Consider the following 19,340-nt stretch of genomic DNA (forward strand, 5'->3'; position numbering starts at 1 on the left):
TGTGTTTGAAAAATTTCAAACTTTTTCAAGTTTTGTAAAATTTATACCAAATTTTAAACAACACATAATGTATCACTATTTAAAAATAATTGAGCACTATAACGACAAAATAGCAGTTTTAGCTTTATATTATGGTGGTTCCAATTATGTAAAGTATAGTAACATAAAAATGTTTTTGTAAATCATATCTAATTGCACATTCAAATAGCTTCCAAAATTAGCTCGAAGCTGCCAACTAAACGCTGTATACGCCTCTTCATATGACAGCACAAGGTGCATCCTAAATGACAGCAAAAAAGAAAACACAAACATACACATTCAGCTACCGTTTTGCTGGTTCCAAATGAAATTTCGTTTATAAACGTTATCTATACATCGCTTATCTATTACAAAATCCGTGCATGCGGTAAAGCAAACTGATAAACTGGTCATAAACATAATCGTCGTCACAAAAGCTAGCATATTTTGTGCATGCTGAATGAGCCCGCGAAACCGGTTCAAATTGTTTCTAGTGGAAGGGGTGAAGCTGGGAGGTTCGGTGACTAATTTTGACATAATCGTCCTTGCGAAGTTCGTACGTGCATGTGCATTTCAGCGTATGGTGAATGTAACATTGCAACATATATATTACGGTAGATCAACGTTGGAGTGATCTACAGAATTGGTAGCGTCGCAGACAAACCAGGATATTTCCACCATCAGCATGACAAACGAAAACGATGATCTCGCCATCACAAGTTGGTAAGTAGTGAGCAAATTGTTACAACATTGCACAAGAGGATGCAGTTGTTGCATTACCTTACATCGGTTAAACATACAAAAGGGACAGCGTGAGGCGATGTAAACTAAACTAATGTTGTGATTCCATTTGCTTCTCATGCAGTGATCGGTGCCCGCGAATGGTCGCATTTGGTAACATTCTACTTGATATCAGCGTCGAGCTGAAGGATGGGACAATTTTGAATGATTTCGATCTGAAACCGGATGATCAAAGGGAAGTTCCTGCAGACAAACTTGCTGCCCTTGTCTCCGTTGCCGTAGAAACGTAGGTATTTGGTCAATGACGGGACTCTCCAAATCACGCTGCTGTATTTGACTCATACGCACAGACCTATCATGTAACGTAAATAGACCATGACTAGCGTGTGGAGTGTCGATATGAAATGTGATGAAAAAAAGTTGAACGCTGTGCGTGTGTTTACATGTTTTGGAGATGGCATAATTTACTGTGAATAATTTGCTTTTCGCTCCAGCTGCGGTAATCCAATCTACAACCCTGGTGGTTCCGCACTTAACACATGCCGTATATTGCGTGCCCTTGGAGAAAAAAATATAATTTTTTGCGGAGCGGTCGGTGTTGATGAGAATGGCCAAATATTGCAACAAATCTTAAAGGATTGTGCACTAAATACATGGTGAGTAGATTGTGTGCTGCAATTCGACGTACCGTGCAATGATGCATTTTTGTTTTACAGCATACAAACGTTGCCTGATGAAATGACTGGAACATGCATGTGCCTCATCAGTGGTGACAAGCGGAGTCTGAACGCGAACATTGGTGCTTCGCTACATTTCAAGAAAGAATTTGTAAGTTCGCGCTGGTGCCAGTCAAAGATCGGTGTTTGCAAATCAGCCGCACACACAAATATTGACGAAGACATGCGAATTTTCTACATCGAAGGGTATTTCGTGCCGGAAAAATTTCACATCTGCACGTACATCTATGAACAATACTGCAAGGGAACAGCAAACCTGCTGGTAACCAATTTGAATGCATCGTACATACTGCAGGAATTCACGGCAGAGATGCGCTTTCTCGTGGAGCATGCCGATCTGGTGTTTGGAAATTTGGCGGAATTCATTGCACTGGCACAGATTTACCACTGTGACGACGTGGACGCATTGGCTCGGTTACTGATAAAGCCCTACCGAAAATATAACCGTAACAAGATTCTCATTGCAACTGATGGTTGTCGTAGCGTTCGGTTATACTATGGTGCGGGCTCAAAATTCATAGCAGAAAGCTACCCAGTACCGGTTATACCAGCGAACACCGTGGTCGATACAACCGGGGCCGGAGATTCATTTGTGGCAGGGTTTCTATACAAATTCATGAACGATGAAAGCCCCACGTTAGTGGACTGCATTCGATACGGGTGTAAAGTGGCCGGGAAAGTGATACGGCAAGTGGGATGTAATTTACCCTCCAGCGTTCCATCATCGCCATCGATTGCCCCGACTACAAAAGAGGGGATGATTCCTTGAGATCGTGATCGCCGGGCACGGCAGAAAGTGTGTCTCTGAACTTTTATCATCCAGGAAGAGCATGTTCCTTTACTCTTGTTTTGCTACTTAACAGATTTGGCTAGGTGCTTGCTGCATGGTGATTTTGCTATTACTGCATTAGTTTGGTTAAGGGTAATTGTTACAAAAAGTTGTTAGTCGTCAATATTTATAAATGCACCTTACGTACGCGTACATATAAACTAGATTAAAAGTTATTTTACTCCCATGAAAGAAATTGTTCTACATTTAGAGTGTTTGGTTAAGTATGTGTAAGTGTAGGTAATTCAATATCACAATAACTATTCTGTAAAACTTCTTGTGTAAAGGGCGCTTTCGGAAAGCTAATTTCAAAAGAGTACATCAAGAATAGTCCCTATATCATATATTCTTCACTGTGAAGCTTCCTATTTGTACCGGGTAGTATAACTGTTTTTTGCATTTAGTGGTTAATAGAGGAACACCAATCTGAATAATCATCTTCAATAAAAACTAAAATAACATAATTTTACCTATAAACAGACTTCTAATCGCTTTGCAATGCTGCAAGCGATTCAAGGAAGGTTGTCAAAGGGTCAAAGGCTCATATTAGGACCACTGCTTTATTTTTTGTGTATTTTTCCTGTGTTTAGAATTCAACACACTACAATTCTGGCTTTGTTCATGTGTACAACTCTTTTCTCGCCTTGTTTTTGTGCTCCACTACCTTGTTTTCTATTTTGCCGCGATCCTTCCTTTTAAAAACCGTGCTGCCAAATGCATTTAAATGTATGACCCTTCTGCTGTCATTATTCAAATTTTCCGTTGGATCTTTTATGAATTGTGAAACAAAATGTTTTACAAATCCTGTCGATCCTGTGGAAACTCCAAATAAAAGTAAAATGTAATCTACTACAAGATACAAAATGTGAAAATTTCGCCGCTCTGCAGATAGTCACATATTGATGGAAAAACTCGAAAAGGTATTCGTGATAGATTATCGCATTCTCACTTCGGTTGTTTTTTTTTTCGTGCATCATCCGTACGGTTTTATTACTCACAAACGTCAAAGAACACTCCACTGGTCTGTCAGACGAGTACATATGTATTAACCTGCCATTCACTCACTGTACGTCCAGATTTCGGACCACTGCTCGAATAGCTTGCTGTAGAAGTTTAGGCAGAAAAAGATTAAAACAATATCGAGGAAAATACTTCGGAAAATTCGCAATTACACGTGCAAGGGAGCTTGCTTTTTCCACCGTATACACGCTCCCGGGTGTGGTTGCAGCAAAATCTGCTAGTGGGTGAGTGAAGCAGACACAGCTGCCTTGTTGTTTCGGTGCAGTTTACGGGCCCTCAATTTGCTAGGGTTTTGCCATACAATCTTCTTTCGGTGCGGTCATCATCACCACGGTTTCCAGTCATCCCTGGAACTTTCCGTACGTCCATGGTGGACGCATCAGTACGATACTCATGGATCAATGAATGTAACAACGAATGCATCAAACAGTGCAATGGTAAAGTGACCGAAAAAAGCGGAAGCAAAAAGTAGTTCCAGAATCAGACTCCAACGTAGGTGAAGTGCAAGGGTATAAAACATCGCCGACAACGTAATTGGCCATGAGCTAATGGTACGTAGCAACTTTTGTCGCTGCATTGAAGTAATGGTTATCATCTCGGTGGGATTAGGATGCAGTTGGAAGCGGGATTTCCGTGGAATGGACAGTGAAATAAATGCTAAAAGCGGTCGGGAGACGATTGTTTCCTGGTAGTTAAGGGTGTGAAGGTGTATGCGTGAGCACAGTTTGCATGCAGAGTTAAGCACATTAACAGCAACGAAGCAGCGGATGCTACCTTGGAGTAAAAAGGACGACTGGTCGGCCTGTGTGACGTGTGGGTGTGTGTGTGAATGTAGTAGTGTTCGTGCGATGTTTTAATGAAATGATATTTTCCCAACGTATCCTTTGCGTGTGGCACCGTAAGTTCTGTTTGAGTGTGTTAGATGGGCGGATACTGTTTTCTTCACTGATTGCTGTTGTTGGAACGCGTCCTTTGCACTTTGCATTTGATTCCCTTGCAACTGTACGGTGTGTGACTTGACAGGTTATTATTTTTGCATCTGGAAGAAACCGTGTCTGGCTTGCATTTGGCCCTACACGTAATATGGACAATGTTGTGTTGGAGTATGTGTGACATCTTCCATTTAAATCGCGGTCGGAAACATCGCCTCCAAAAGCAGGTATCTTTGTTTTTGTTTTCGACATCAGTTCGCATTTCGCTTTTTTTTTGTTTAAACAAGCACATGCTACCAGAGTTCCTAGAGAGGGAGGCTTTCGAATGAAGCAACCCTTTTTATCCGACAATGGACAATGTGCATGCAGCGTTTCAGCAGTGTCTTATCATTTTAGCCGGCTGAATAACACTTCTCGAAAGCTCTTCCCCAAGCAAAAAGTTTCGACTTGTCAAGAGCAAATGACAGAACGTCTCCCTCTAAAAAATATTCCGTGCCTGCTCGCACTTACACTGAGCGAGAGTCGGTCAGAAAGCTCGAGTCGTGTCTGATGAGTTTTCTCATGCTGTTCGCTTCTCTTGGGTTATGCCCTCTTGCTCGTACTCACGCTCGTTCTACCGTCGATACAAAAATGTACAATCCGTGCGGTTGTCAGACTGCTCCAAACACCAACAACACCAACAAATGCATTGGTTTACAACAACAAATCGAAGCTATCCGAGTTGTTCGCGGGATCGTATACAGAATCGCTGACGAATCGCTGTACATTTGTTTTCTTAATTTTTATCATTATTATTAACATAATTATTATTTCATATTAAGAGAGGCGAATGCACCAAGACATCATACAAAAATTAAACAACAGCTCATGCTCATGTGTCGAAGCTGTTGCTGTTTTCTACCACGATTTTGTTATGAGCTAATAGACGTTTTGGGCGTTGGAATCCGATTTGATTATACGACCGTGAAATAAAGAACCACCAAAGTAGCTCTTTTTAAGTTTCATAACATATTTTGGAACACGTTACAGCTTTCTTCGTGTTGTGAAAGATAAACAGTTGTATCAATTTAATATGAATAACAATTCTGTTTGCATTTCTCTTAATACAAATCGATTGCGTGGCCGATGTTCCGCGAAGCATTCTTCTAATGCTTGTCTTTGCCGGCCAGAGTTGCTGATCAAAACATTTCATTTGCCATCGATCCTTTCATTCAATTGCTCATTGCATTGGATTGCATTGCACCAGCTAAGCCCGTGGCCAAACTGTTGCTATAGGATGCGACCGTAGCGACACTTCCTGGAAAACTAATATTAAGTGCAAAACATATCACAACACAGCTGAACGTAACACACGGAACATTCTCTAGCGTTCCCTTGTTACCAGCAATCGATGCCGTGCGAAAGATGCTCAGACACTTTAAATAAAAGGCGCGTGTAGAAATTGAAACGCAATGAAACATTTAACAGTGCACTGTACATTAACGTACTTCGCGACATCTGTAATGATCCTATTCGGTATCAAGCAAGAGCCAAGAATATGTACGATTGATAATGTTCTGGTATGGCTTTGCATATTAGATGTCACGAAAGCCTACAAAAAAGGTATGTTTATTTTAACAACAAACCCATACATAATTCAACAAATATCATTGTAAAATCGTCACACTAAAGCTACGTAAAAACGGTCCGTGTGCGAGGATCACCATTCTATGTTGAAAAATAAAAACACTCGTACAACAAACACCAACCTAAAAATCATTATTGCTCAGATCAGTGCTCAACATAACAGAACAGCTGATGGTTTATGACGTCATCGATCGGAACTTCGTTCGAGGCACTGCACGTAGAACAAAACCTGGTCCGTATCAATCCTTTTGGCGCCAAATTGTTGGTACCATCGGTTCGCGGACGCCTGAAACACCACCTCCAAATGTAAGTCTGGGATCGATTCCCGATATTTCCTACCATTACTATCTTTGCAGAAAACACACATGGGCGAGCTGGCAATATCACTCCCGTATATAACTATCATACTTACCCTTGCGCACATCGCGCGAGGATACCCTAACCATATGGAATAATAGTACGGTCTAAATCCTATACCACTAGTCAAAACGAAACAAACCACCGACAAGCCACAGGCAGAACGCGATGCAAGACACACCAGCGCAGAACAGAACTCGCGAATCGAACAAATACTAGAATAAGCAGGAGCAAGCAAGAGAAAAAAAAGACGATCGACCGCCACATATAGAAAAAAAGTGTTGTGGCAACGGCTGTGACAAGCTTTTTTGCTTTAATTTTGAAATTGAGCTTTTTGCTAGACATCCGCACGATGACAGCAAAAATCCTGCAGTCCTCCTGCTGTTTGGACGAGACTGACTGATTGTCGGAACAAATAGCGGAAAACGTTTCGGTATACGAAATATAGGTCGAAATTTATGCCGAAGTTCATTCAAAACGTCCGATTGGGTTCTTTCCTTAATTTCGTCTGATGTAGAGATAAGGTTGCGTTGAGTTACACTTTCCCGAACGGAGTGCGTGTGTGGCTGGCTGGGAGCGATTTATCAATCCATCTACCGACGCTAAACAAAACAAACCCAACAACAACCCCCTGCTGCTTTCGTTCTTTGCACGCTACATGAAAGCAAGGCAGGGAAAATTCACCCCGTGCGTGCGTGCGAGCGTGCTCTATGTGCGATTTTTCGTTTTACTTACCATTTGGATGAGGATGATGATGATGATGGTGATGATGCGCCAGACAGACAAGACGGTCTAGGGTACTGCAGACATTGAACTGCTTCTCATTCAATAGTGGCAGTGTCTTTTAAAATTAGATATTCGTTAGTTGTCTATCCACTGTCAGGTCCAGTGTATGCGCGGATGACTCGCTTCGTTTTTCATAATTGTGTACGTAGGCAGTTGGCAGAAGCTCACTTTCACAATTTCTGAACAAACTTTTGTACACGGAAAGCTAGAACAGTTTACAAAATATAACACAATAAGTATGTAATTAGGGTAAATTGTAGAAATGATTCCAATCTGGTTTCGAATTCTTGTGTTTATTTAGTGTACATTGTCTGTTTCAAAATAGAGAATCCAAAACATAATTAAATAGTTCATAACAATTTAAATTCAAATGTTTCCGCAGTTCCGGTTATGATTGGAATCATTATATCGTTTTTTTATAGTTGTGTACAGCATCGTTGCTTTTCGTTACTTTTTATATTCTACCATAGCAGATGTCTATAACTATGCAACATTGAAAACCAGCACAGCGACCTTCACTTGGTTCTCAGAATGGTTGCGTAGTGGTAACCTTTTCATACTGTTCATTGTTTATGAGAGAAACGCGTCCACACTACAATACCCAAAAGCTAACTCGCTGCTGCGGGTATGCTTAGAACCGGCGAGACCTTCAGACATTGATCGTGGCTTGTACGATCACCCGTTGAGATTTACCGCTGCAGTAGGATCCCATGAGGGTTTTGTCTTTTCTGCCCTAACACTAACCGGAAGGTGTGGGCGAAATTGTAACCAAACGTTACCAAAAATGCAATTGGAGTTTTGCCATTTGTGTACGTTCTGTTTGGTTAGAAAATTGGCTTTATAATTGTCCACATATCTATTTAACGATATAACTTTTGAAGTGCCTGGTAGTTGACATTGACCGCAATAGAACATCTATGTTTGGAAGTATTGATGTAATGCACTGTTGAACATAAACATATGGTCAATAATTTTACATATTTTTACTTAAACATATAAAGCAAACTTCCTTTAAATAAACTATAGCAATAGATAAAATAGTAATATTATATATACTCTTGTTTTATCTCTGCTACTTTCAGATTTTGTTCAACTGAATACAAGTCTCTTCGTAAAATGATCGCGGCTTATATATAGGGCCACGATTTAAGTAAAACAAGTGTAGCAGTGAATGCTAAAAGGGATCTATTTAGAAAATAATCTTGCGTGTTGCGGACAGACTCGTGGACATAAACACAGTACAAGGAACTTCGACACGAGAGGAAAATATATTTTTCTATCGGTGAATAATTTTAAATATTCTTTTTTAACAATAACTCGTTTCGCTTGTGGAAGTAACAGAATAGGCGTGTAACGAACGAACGAAGCTGCAAAAAGATTGAAGTCATAACATAATGGCTGGGAGTATTAAGCAAGGTACTTGGTGATAGAATGTCTGGTTTATGAACGTTATATTAACTTGCATTTTAATTGCCGTTTTAGAGGATGTTTGCTACGTGGTAGCAAAGTACGATTATGAAGCGCAGGGAGCCCAAGAGTTAGATCTGAGGAAAAACGATCGTTATCTTCTGCTGGACGATAGTAAGCACTGGTGGAGAGTACAGAATACACGTAATCAGTCGGGATACGTACCGAGCAACTACGTCAAGAAGGAGAAAAAATCCGTCTCACTGTTCGATAGTTTTAAGAAGAAGGTTAAAAAGGGTTCCGGCAGCAAAACTCTACCCAATTGCTCACCTTCTAGGCAGGTCGATAGTCCCACAATGAGCCGACGGTTACCACCGGATCCTTCGGATGCCATCGGTAAGGCAATGCGTTTTGGAATTTATTTACTTTTCATTCTAATATATTATTCTGTTTAAAACATCTCGTTTCTTTCATTCACCGCACGCAGCTTCTACCCCGATAGGAACTGCCATAGTCAAATACAACTATCAGGCGCAACAGCAAGATGAACTGTCGTTGACCAAAGGTACGCGGATATTGATACTGGAGAAATCGAACGATGGTTGGTGGCGTGGCCAAAGTGGCTCAGCGACTGGATGGTTTCCTAGTAATTATACAACGGAGGAAAATGAAGACGATACTCTGCACACGTACGCGATGGCAGAAAATGTGCTTGACATTGTTGTGGCTCTTTACTCATTCAATTCAAACAACGATACGGAGCTATCTTTTGAAAAGGGTGATCGGTTGGAAATTCTTGATCGACCAGCGGCTGATCCCGAATGGTAAGTGTGTTTGTGTGGGTGCGTGCCACACTCGATGAAACCTATAACTAATCAAATTAAACCTTGTAACATGTAGGTACAAAGCCCGGAATAATAATGGCCAGGTTGGACTAGTACCTCGTAACTATTTACAAGAATTGTCTGAATATCTGGCTCAACCATTCCGGAGCAATGGCAGTGGCCCGGATTCACTTGATCGACGACCTAACGATGCACAATCGAATAACAACAACTCCAACACGAACAACAGCAACAACAATAACTCCCAGCAACCAGAAAGACCCCATCTGACCGGAAAAAGCTGGTACTACGGTGCTATTACACGAAGTCAATGTGATACGGTGCTAAACTCTCACGGCCACGATGGAGATTATTTGATTCGTGATAGTGAAACAAATGTAAGTTATTTAAACGTTTGTAAGCAATAATAGTTTCATCATTGTTCTAATTCGTCCATGTCTCTTTCGCAGCTGGGTGACTATTCTGTATCGTTGAAGGCCCCTGGTCGCAACAAGCATTTCCGTGTGCACGTTGAAGGTAATATGTACTGCATCGGGCAACGTAAATTTCACACACTGGATCAACTAGTGGACCATTACCAAAGAGCTCCCATTTATACTAACAAGCAGGGTGAAAAGCTGTATCTTGTACGACCGCTGCCGAAAGCAAATGGTACCTAAGCTCGATATAGCTGAATACATAAGTCACCTGATATTAGCAGGCATCAGCGAAGGAAGTCACCGGATCGGTGTTGACAAACGTATGACTCATAGCATTAAAAAGACGCACGGCAAAGCGTCCAAGTGCAGAACGAGATACAATGTTGGATAGATAATGTGGTAATTTCAACCTATTGCTGGACTGGTTTCCGATTTGACCTTTGTTCGTGAAACATCGTGCATTGTTTTCGGATGCGAAGTTGAATGTTTTATTTTATGCTGTGTTTGAATCTTCTATACAATTGATTTTACATGTTTATCGACTTTTAAATGTCTTACAGAATTTTAGTTTCGATTAGTTTATGTATTTTAATATCTCCTTTAAATTAGGCATTCATACTATAGGTGTGTATGGAGTGAAAATAACGAGTGAACGATTAGTTCTGTATGTCATATTTGATTCAGCCCTTATGTATATTATTATTTTTAAACATCGAATCTAATTTCCACGGAGATCATTAGAAATGACCTATTCGGTTTAAAATCATGATAAGGAATGATACAGCAAATGAAACATAAATCGTTGAATGAAAAGCTCTTCGAAATGCAAACTCGATGTAATGGTAATGATAATTATAAAAGTAGTAATTTATTTCGAAGCAGCCAAGCTTTAGTAAGGCAGTAGTCTTTTTTTAAGTCACTATAACATTGGCTGGGAACTCAACGCGGGGTAAAACAGTTTTAACCAGGAATACATTACGCAATTTTACTTCGGTTGAATATTTGTTTTTATCTAACTAGAGCGTAAAGGTCTTGGTTCTATAGCAATCAGTAGATACTAATTTGTGCATCCGCTTAGAATAATTATTCTTCAATATAGAAAAAAACAGTCGCTGAAAGATCCGCGTCCCTTGCTGTAGATGCGTGTATGCTTACACTGAGAGGAATTCTTATATTTAATTGTAGTTCAAATGATAACCAAAGCGGTAAACATTTCGTTTGCAAAGCCCATCCATTTTTTATACGCATGCGAATATGGGTACAAGTATATGAACCGTACCCGCATCCAAATAGATGTGACGTCCAATTCGACGTGACGCATTTAGCGATGATACATCTTTCCATCCTCAGAGCAACAACATGTATTTGTTATAGAGCGCAAAGTGTAGGCATTTATTTTGTTGCTGTTCAGTAGATTCCGCAACAACAAAAAAAACAAACCCCAGAGTCTGAACAAGTGTGAGTGTTGATGATGAATAGAATTGCAAACAAAAACAAACAATCGTACAGACCACCAATAAATAGAAAGAAGTGAGTTAGTTTTACATCTATTCCATTTAATCTACTGGATGAACCAATTGTATCAGCAAACTAACTATCAGGATATAGTTTCCATCAGTGATTTAACTCGGTGTCCCGTGCTTTCGTCATTAGTGTGATGACGAAGGAATGGGAATGAGCGCTTGGTTCGAGACGATGGTGTGCTCTTACACCTCCAAAACAGAAATCCGGCCACTAGTAAACACTAGTTCTGATCGTAAAATCTGCGCACACCACGCTGCACATCAATATCGCTTGCTGCGGAGCAGTATTCGGAAAACCTCTCTATCTATGGTTGGAAAGGAATCACACTAAATATTGGTGCTGTTGTTTCCCTTTTCGAGTTTCATTTAGCGTCTAAGCTATTGCTGTATTAGGCATAAAGTTTCGCCTTTTACCATTTTAATCAGAGTGGCATCTAACGCAAATAGACATACGAATCAATGTGGCAACATTGTATCTATATCCATACTCATCCGTGTACAGAAGATATATTAAAATAGGCTTTGAGATAGGGTTTCCTCATAGCATTTAACATTCATTCCTTGCTTACACTGCTAAATGTAACGTTTACTCAACGTTGCGGCGTATTCGTATCATGCTAATACAAACGTCTGACGAATAGGATCAGGACAGAAATGACGTTAAAACGAAACGAACAATGCGAAACAGGCGTATCTTCATCGTGCAAGCAACACAACAGCACTGTGTACGAGAAGAATTGTTCTGTATTTGGGAGCGATGGTCTGATAATTTTATACAAGGTAGCACGATGTGATGGAATTAGTAATTTTGATACTTCCTTTTTATATCGACGAGAGAGGGAACGCGATTTATTTGGACGAAAACACACATCCACACCAACGCGTCCGACAGCCGCGAATGGTGTAAATGTTTTGTCGTGTGTAGTGTAAGTGTAAATTGGTGTTGTGAAGCTCTCTAATTTTCTTCTCGCTTCTCTAAAACCTGTCCCCAAAACAACCACTGTTGGGCCAAGGTATGTGATGGAGCCTTGTAGCATACTTGAGAAAGTATACAACATTGCCGAGCGCTGTTTGTTAAACATAGCTAAACGTTTCGGTTTACAGCAAGCACAACTGGGGCATGATTGGGAGTTTTGAAACGAACATCCATATGGAGTATTATGTGTATTGCGCCATTAGCGAAACACATAATCAAACAAGATCGATACCTTGAAACCGATCAAAGCATAACCGTACACAGCATCTGTGAACGGCAGAAACGAATGAGAAATTGTGAGAATGAGTTCGAGCCTAAAGATATCTTCCGAAAAGCAACGGTATATTGAGTATTGCCATTTTTAGGTGTGCTAACGAGTGAACAAAAAGAAAAAGGTGGAACGTAAATTCATACTAACGAAGCATTGGCACTAATTTTTCGTGAGTAGCGGTCGAAGCGAATTAATCAACGTTATACATACATATAGCTAAACTATCTACTTACATCACATAACTACAATCCGGAATATAATAGCAGGTGTATGAAATAGAGTAATGATAATCGAATTTCGCGAACAAATGCCTTTGAATCGAAGGTGATTGCGAGTGACACAAGAAATGGGCTACGAAGTGCCATTTTCAAACCGATTTAGTCCCTAAAAGCGTAACTCAAACGTGCATTGTAAAGAAATACCAATTGGGCGGTATGCTGGCGAGTATTACCAAGTTTTACATGCTATTTTTTTTTTGCTTGGCATCATCGACTAACAGAAAATAAACTCTAAACCACGTTTGGTGCGGTTGCCCATTATACTTGTATGGATATGTATGGATATGCGAAGCAACCAGAAATGCATGGACTGTTGTTCTGTATGTGTGAGGGGATCGATCACCAACAAAGATAAAGCTTTCTTTTCATGCATCGGATTGTTTCTTTAGCTGTCGACCAAATATCGTAAGATGATCCTTGTTATTTTGATTGGAAAACAGCATTACAATCAGTTCAGGTTTGCTGGCCGGTGTGGTTTCTGTAAGATGGTTGAACATAGAAATAAGTGTATGAGGGTAGTGAAATTGTAGAACCTTTTTTCAGCTAGACACAACACCCGCTAGAATCTCTTCCACGCGAAGCAAGCAGTCTCTAAACTGGACGTGTGCAACAATCCAACACCAGTATGGTGAATGATCGCTATAACGTTGATCGACTCCTTCCAAGCGAATGTTCACTCATAAATTCTATTCTTTGCTACTTCACTTCATCATACCGTTAAGGCATTCATTAATTTAAGCAAACGTTTGCGAAACTTTGCCACTGACGTTTGGCACAGCGCAGTATGAAACATAAAGTCAATGAAGACAGGGAACAGAAAGCAAACAACAATTGAAGGCACGAAAAATTAATCACGAAGCGCAGTGGTTTGAGATAGAAATGAAGAATGAAATCATCCTAATACCAAAATATACAAGTAATATAGAATATTATAAAATAATAAAATAAAACAGGAAGTAATTGCAAACGATCGATCGTGAACAAATAAGGAAGGGCAAGTAAAGACTCCTCACAAGCTGATACGTAGCAAGTGGTGTAGCAGTGTTGTTGCGAACGATTTGAAACGAACGACGTACGCTCGGTAGTGAACCCAATGTTGTGGAGGAATCGTTTAATGTCAACACTGATGCTAATCACTGACACAGACTGGAAACGAGTGAACTAGGAAAGTATGCAAAGTAAAGACATAGGCGTGAAACGATGAGAATATTGTATATCGTAAAGAAAAAAAAAAACAACTAAGTCATCGCAATAAAGGTAAGATCAATGAATCTAGAGAAAGAACATGTTTATTATTTTTAGTGACTTTGTTTTCTTGAAACATAATAGAAATACTTTATGTTACATGTGGGAATGTTCAGCAACCAATTTCATAGGGAATGCAATAAGTAGATTGAATGGCACAAAGGAGTGGGAAGAGTTCATGGGCACTTGTGAAGTAGTACCGTAGGATCCGGGAGCAAAACCTAAAAAAACGGTAGTGACAAGGGGAGGTTGTAGATGAATAAATGGAAAACAGTGAAACAATTAAAACCGTTCTAACATACAGGTCAAGGGTGTTTGCTAAGTCACTACTAAACGATAATATGATGGTGTGCTTGAATTACAAACAAATAAAACAAATCAAACACGACAGTTTGTTGGAATTGTTTCGTAACTCAAGTGCAAAATAGATGATAACATCCCAAAAAGACAGTTAGTTGACAACCGAGATGGATTGCTCACGATTAAGCGCAGTCGTCTGCTAATCGATAATACCGGCTAGTGGCCGGAAAGTATGGGTGCTAATGAACATGAAAGGGATCACAGAGTGCATCATTTACGCGTCTCCTGCAGGGATCCTTTTAGTTACTTTCCACACCTCAATTTTGCAGGTCGTTGATGACTTTTGGCTCAAGATGGATAAAGTTTTGGGGTACTACAATAGTGAGATTAACTAACCTCAATCTCTTCTTGGCTTAACGACCTTAATGGTCCTTGTAGAATTTGATAGCCGGTCCTGTCTTGTAGAACCGGCGCTGTTTAGCACATACCCAACCGTCCCACCCCTTGACATTAACTATTGTCAGCGTTACAAGCGATGGATTAGTTTGGAATGGTTATAAAAATCAATAAATAAAAGGAGTTATTGTGGTTCAGAAAGTTTTCAGGCTAAAACGGATGTTTGGCTCATTTTTTCGTGGCCTTTGCAATATCGTTTTGGTTTTAAAAATATTGGAGTTCATCCTTGGTTTGAGGTTCGACTAAACATTTCCCATTGATCGTAACTCAAGGTCCAGTGGAAGGATGGTAACATTTTTATCGTTTAGCCACTAATTCTTGCATTTTTCTTAGCGATCCCAGGAACACAAGACCCAAGATCAAACCAAAACCCAAAACTATATTTCTTAGTTTGGACGTCGGTGGACACGACGTGTTTCACGATGTTCAGCTTTTTCGCTCGGGGAATAAAATTTAACTGTTACAAATTATTTAACAACGCTATCAAATTTGGTCCTTGTCCAACAAGACAGCTAAATGCGGAAAAAATATATGCGTAATAGATACATCACAGCCCAGTGTAATTCGCCATTTTTTTAGTCCGCGTAAAATCCCCGTAACGAAGGTACTTAATTAGCAGACCAGACACAAAGCGCATTAGAAAGGTTTGGTGCATTATTTTTCTATTAATTATTAAGTTGAGTTAGATTATTAAGTCTATTAATTCTAAAAGTTGTTCTTATATAATAGTTACCATTGTTGTGTTGCTATTGTTAAAGCGACAGAGATGCGCTTTTATATTAGTATCTTTCTCACATATATTAGTATACTCTTCTTTTATATTAGTATACATATGTCTGTTTAACGTGTTTTGAAGAACCAACGGGCTCGGAACCGTTCGAATCTCAACGAGTAATGAGGCAAGGAGATGGATTCTCCTGTCTGCTATTCAACATAGGTCTTAAAGGTGTCGTACGAAGGGCGTGATGCGACAACCGGGGAACGATTTTTACAAAATAGCTTCCATTTCCTTACATTCGCTACTTACAACGACATAACGGTGCCAATACACCTGACTAAAACGCGAAGTCTTAACAATTGGATTGAGGATCATTGCGCCGTAGCCAAAGTACCTGTTTCCCCAAAGCTATAACCGTGATAGAGACCGCCTGGGGAGCAAAGCTTGAACTGACGGCGACGATCTCAAGGTAGTTGAGGAGTTCTGCTATATTGGATCATGACTTTGGATAACAAATCCGGAGGTGGGTTGTTGCAGGGAACCGTGCCTAGTATGCTGCACAAAAAGCTGCCTGCCCCATCCTAATGCGTACGTTTCCTGGAAACAGATTGGTAAGCCAATGATAATGATAGTATCTCTGGGTAGTAAAATGAACGAAAGCACAAAGATGTTTTTTTCCAACCAATTAGTATATTATTCTTTTCGATTTGTTTTATTCAATTATATGAAATGTTTTCGGTGTGTACATAGTTGACGGTTTTGCCGCCATGTAGTTGCAATCGGTCGCAAATAACAAAATAGCGAATTTCAGTAGTGTCCTTACATTCAGAAGGATTCTATGAAAACTACACCAAAGTTACCGAATGTTAAAGACGGCGAAGACGTTTTCTATATCGTAAATTTTGTAAGGTACATCGTCAGGAAGGAAAAGCGTTTGGTTTGAACGCTGGTCCCTTGCTGCAGTTCTCTACAGAAACATTGAAATCATCGGATGTGTCCGTCTTGTATTTTGTTGTCTCTCGTTGCATTCTCTTCATCTTTCTCTCCCTCTGCCATCGTTCTATTGCTTAGGATGAAAAAGACGGGGAAGTGAGATCGATCGTTTCGTCGTAGGTCGTTTGCGTTCGGTTGTATGAGTATATTCCATTTTCAGTGGTTTTGTGTGTGTAGATGCTTAGTGGTTCATCGTCGTAGTCCATGCCAGGGTTCCTAGCCTCTCCAAGGAATTAATCAAAGTCCACCGAGGCCTGCTGATCGACTGTGTCCTGTCGGAAGGTTTCTACCTCGGCCTGGCTGTCAGCATGAATGATTTTCGCCTTGGTACCGGGCTATTTATTTTGTACGAGAGAAATGGTTGAGAAAAAATTAGACGCAAATATGATGATTAACGTTCACTTTAAAGATTGTTTGTTTTTCTTAAAGCTGCTTACCTTCGGGTGCATCAGCACAAACGGAAGCTCAGCCGAAAGTTCTCCCCCGAGAGCACCGAGGAAAAGTTTCACCTTGACGGCGTACGAAATGATAATGCCAAAAGCATCGCGCTGGTCCGGTTGAGCCAATCTATGAAACAATTGCCATTCAGTAATCTGCCGCACAAATGGACAAGTGCCCTCTACTTACAGAGTAGTCGAAGCCAAACACTGTTCCTGACGCTTAATCTGACCGTCCAGAGCGACACCACGTCGCTGCTTGTTGGAGGACAGCAGCGGCGTGAGATACATCACCTTCTGCAGACTGGAACCGGGCTGGATCGGGCAGCCTTCGCTCGTCTCCAGCGAAGCCACCGTGTTGCGGTAGCTACCATTCTGGAACAGTACCACATCCACACCCTGCTGCACCATCGCCTTGATCTTCTTGACCATTTTGTTGGAGTTGTTGCGTATGCAGATGTTGACGCCTATTCGCTCACCGTGCAGATACAGCTGCTTGTCGAGCGTAACTTCGAGCTCAAGCTCTCCCGGGCTCAGCATGAAGTCCTTGCGCACCACGGTGCACGGCTGCTGGCCCTGCTTGGTTGGTGCAAACTGGATTTTGCGAATACCGAGCGTAACAGTGCTGCGACGGTGCGTACGATCGGTTTCCGAGTCACCGGCAAAGATCTTCACGTAGTACGACACACCGCACGGATCACCATTATCGTCTTCGCCCTGCTGCAGCGTCACCGATGATGGTGCATTCGGCGACACGTTGAACGTGAACGGGATGGCATTGGGGCCCAACTTCTTCAGCAGGCGTTCCTGCAGCTTCGTTTGCTCTTTGTCCGACTTTTCCGGACGAGGGTAGATCTGTTCCGAGGCGAGACAAAGCTCCTTCTGAAAGTTCAGCCCCATCACCTCGTCCTCTTCGCGGCCATAGCGGAAACTGCAGACCACCTGACCGAACACCTTCCGGTTGTCACGAATGTATTCGTCGTCCAGAACGACGATACCATCTAATCAGACAAGAAGCAAAGAGATATCGAGCCGTTGAAACATAGTGAACTGAATCTGAATTTCAACAGACAGTTTTAAATTAAGCTACTGAAAAAATTGTTTGTTGAACTGTACTAAATTTGTACTAAAATTATGCTTATTGATGTTCAGATAATTTTGTCTTTGAAGTTCTCGTTATTGATGTATAGCATTAAATTTAACTACCCCATGTAGTTTTATAGAGTGACAGTAATTCGCAAAGAAAATTTAAAGCTAACTGTCCGCCTGTCGCAACAATTAATAATGATGAATAAGTTTAATTTGAAAAAAAAAGTTTGACGTAATACTCCAGTGTACTACAACTCTAGCGAATGTCGTTAATGTGTCGAAAGTGATTGCTTTAAATCGTTTCGTAGGACTTGTTTTATAACCATGCGCTCGCTACTTTTGCATAACGTATCTCTGGGGAGAATTGTGTCACTAGCCACCAACATGCAAGCCTCCAATACACACCGATCGGTTCAACACCGGCAACGTGGTCTACAAAGTCACGCTTGCCCATGTACAGCGTAACCTTGCCGTTGGGGGCACACTTCTTGAAGACTTTGAAATTGTAAACCATTTTGATGTAATTCCTTTTCTACGAACTTTGACACAAGAAAAACACACGGGTGCACACACACAAAGTTATTGTTATAGTTCCGGAAATGGTATCTGCACTTTCACTGCTGGATTCGTGCGGTCGATTTAAACTCGATTGTTTTCGCAAGAATGTATTAGATATTGCAGATGACTGGAGACGTTTTTATGAGTAGGAATGTAGGTTTGATTTTTTTGTATTTTTTTTTTAATTTATGAAATTATAGGTATGATTCGTGTCACCACCAGCGGAGGGATCACAACCGTCGTTCCTGTTGATGAACGCAAACTGAATTAGATTCCGATGGGGCGGCTACATTTATACGCTTCTGCACGTTGCCTTCTTCAGGTTGGTGTGTTGCGTTGCACACATATTCCTGCTGATCCAATTACGCGTAGTCCGAATCCTGCTTCATCGTTGGTCGTGTCAGCACGATTCGGCGTGCGTCCACCGATCGATCGGCCAACGTGGTTACACCTGTCTGTTGTTTGGCATAATCGTAGAATAAGTGTCGTGCTCATGGTTTCCTTACGACTTTAGCCATCGCTTTTCCATTGGCCGATGGTTCGATTATGAACGGTAACATCGTCATATCGCCTTTTGCGTTTCCGTTCACTATACGGAAACGCAAAGAAGTTCGCCTTACGATTGTTTCATACAAAAGTTTTCCATTTTCCTTTGTTTTTTTTGGAGACATATTCTCACCGGTCGTTTGTATGGGTACGAGCGAGAAATGTGCACCGGACACTCGTGGCATTCGGTCGCTTGGTTAATATCACGTGTAAGATAATTTTTTTTTTGACAT

General features: G+C 40.8%; 3 protein-coding genes across 4 annotated transcripts; 2 read left to right on the forward strand and 1 right to left on the reverse strand.

The window, feature by feature from the left end:
- The first annotated feature begins 287 nt into the window (after nt 1-287).
- LOC125762627 (adenosine kinase) lies at nt 288-2,649 on the forward strand. Its single transcript, XM_049424961.1, has 4 exons — nt 288-741; nt 884-1,045; nt 1,254-1,415; nt 1,476-2,649. The coding sequence occupies exons 1-4, from the start codon at nt 704-706 to the stop codon at nt 2,263-2,265; spliced, it is 1,152 nt and encodes a 383-aa protein (XP_049280918.1). The 5' UTR covers nt 288-703; the 3' UTR covers nt 2,266-2,649.
- A 729-nt stretch (nt 2,650-3,378) lies between these two features.
- LOC125762625 (cytoplasmic protein NCK1) lies at nt 3,379-14,215 on the forward strand. 2 transcript variants are annotated; one of them, XM_049424958.1, is made up of 6 exons: nt 3,379-3,896; nt 8,129-8,462; nt 8,529-8,849; nt 8,941-9,277; nt 9,354-9,675; nt 9,748-14,215. In XM_049424958.1, exons 2-6 carry the CDS (start codon nt 8,441-8,443, stop codon nt 9,955-9,957), a joined length of 1,212 nt encoding a protein of 403 aa, XP_049280915.1. In that variant the 5' UTR covers nt 3,379-3,896; nt 8,129-8,440; the 3' UTR covers nt 9,958-14,215. The 2 variants fall into 2 exon arrangements, with proteins under 2 accessions (XP_049280915.1, XP_049280916.1); XM_049424959.1 differs by lacking the exon at nt 3,379-3,896 and adding an exon at nt 4,269-4,504.
- A 1,937-nt stretch (nt 14,216-16,152) lies between these two features.
- LOC125762626 (arrestin homolog) lies at nt 16,153-18,838 on the reverse strand. Its single transcript, XM_049424960.1, has 4 exons — nt 18,409-18,838; nt 17,105-17,915; nt 16,915-17,044; nt 16,153-16,812 (listed from the first exon to the last, which is right to left on the reverse strand). Exons 1-4 carry the CDS (start codon nt 18,515-18,517, stop codon nt 16,711-16,713), a joined length of 1,152 nt encoding a protein of 383 aa, XP_049280917.1. The 5' UTR covers nt 18,518-18,838; the 3' UTR covers nt 16,153-16,710.
- Between the last annotated feature and the right edge of the window lie 502 nt (nt 18,839-19,340).

Source organism: Anopheles funestus, chromosome 2RL (assembly GCF_943734845.2).
Source record: "Anopheles funestus chromosome 2RL, idAnoFuneDA-416_04, whole genome shotgun sequence".
NCBI lineage: Eukaryota > Metazoa > Arthropoda > Insecta > Diptera > Culicidae > Anopheles > Anopheles funestus.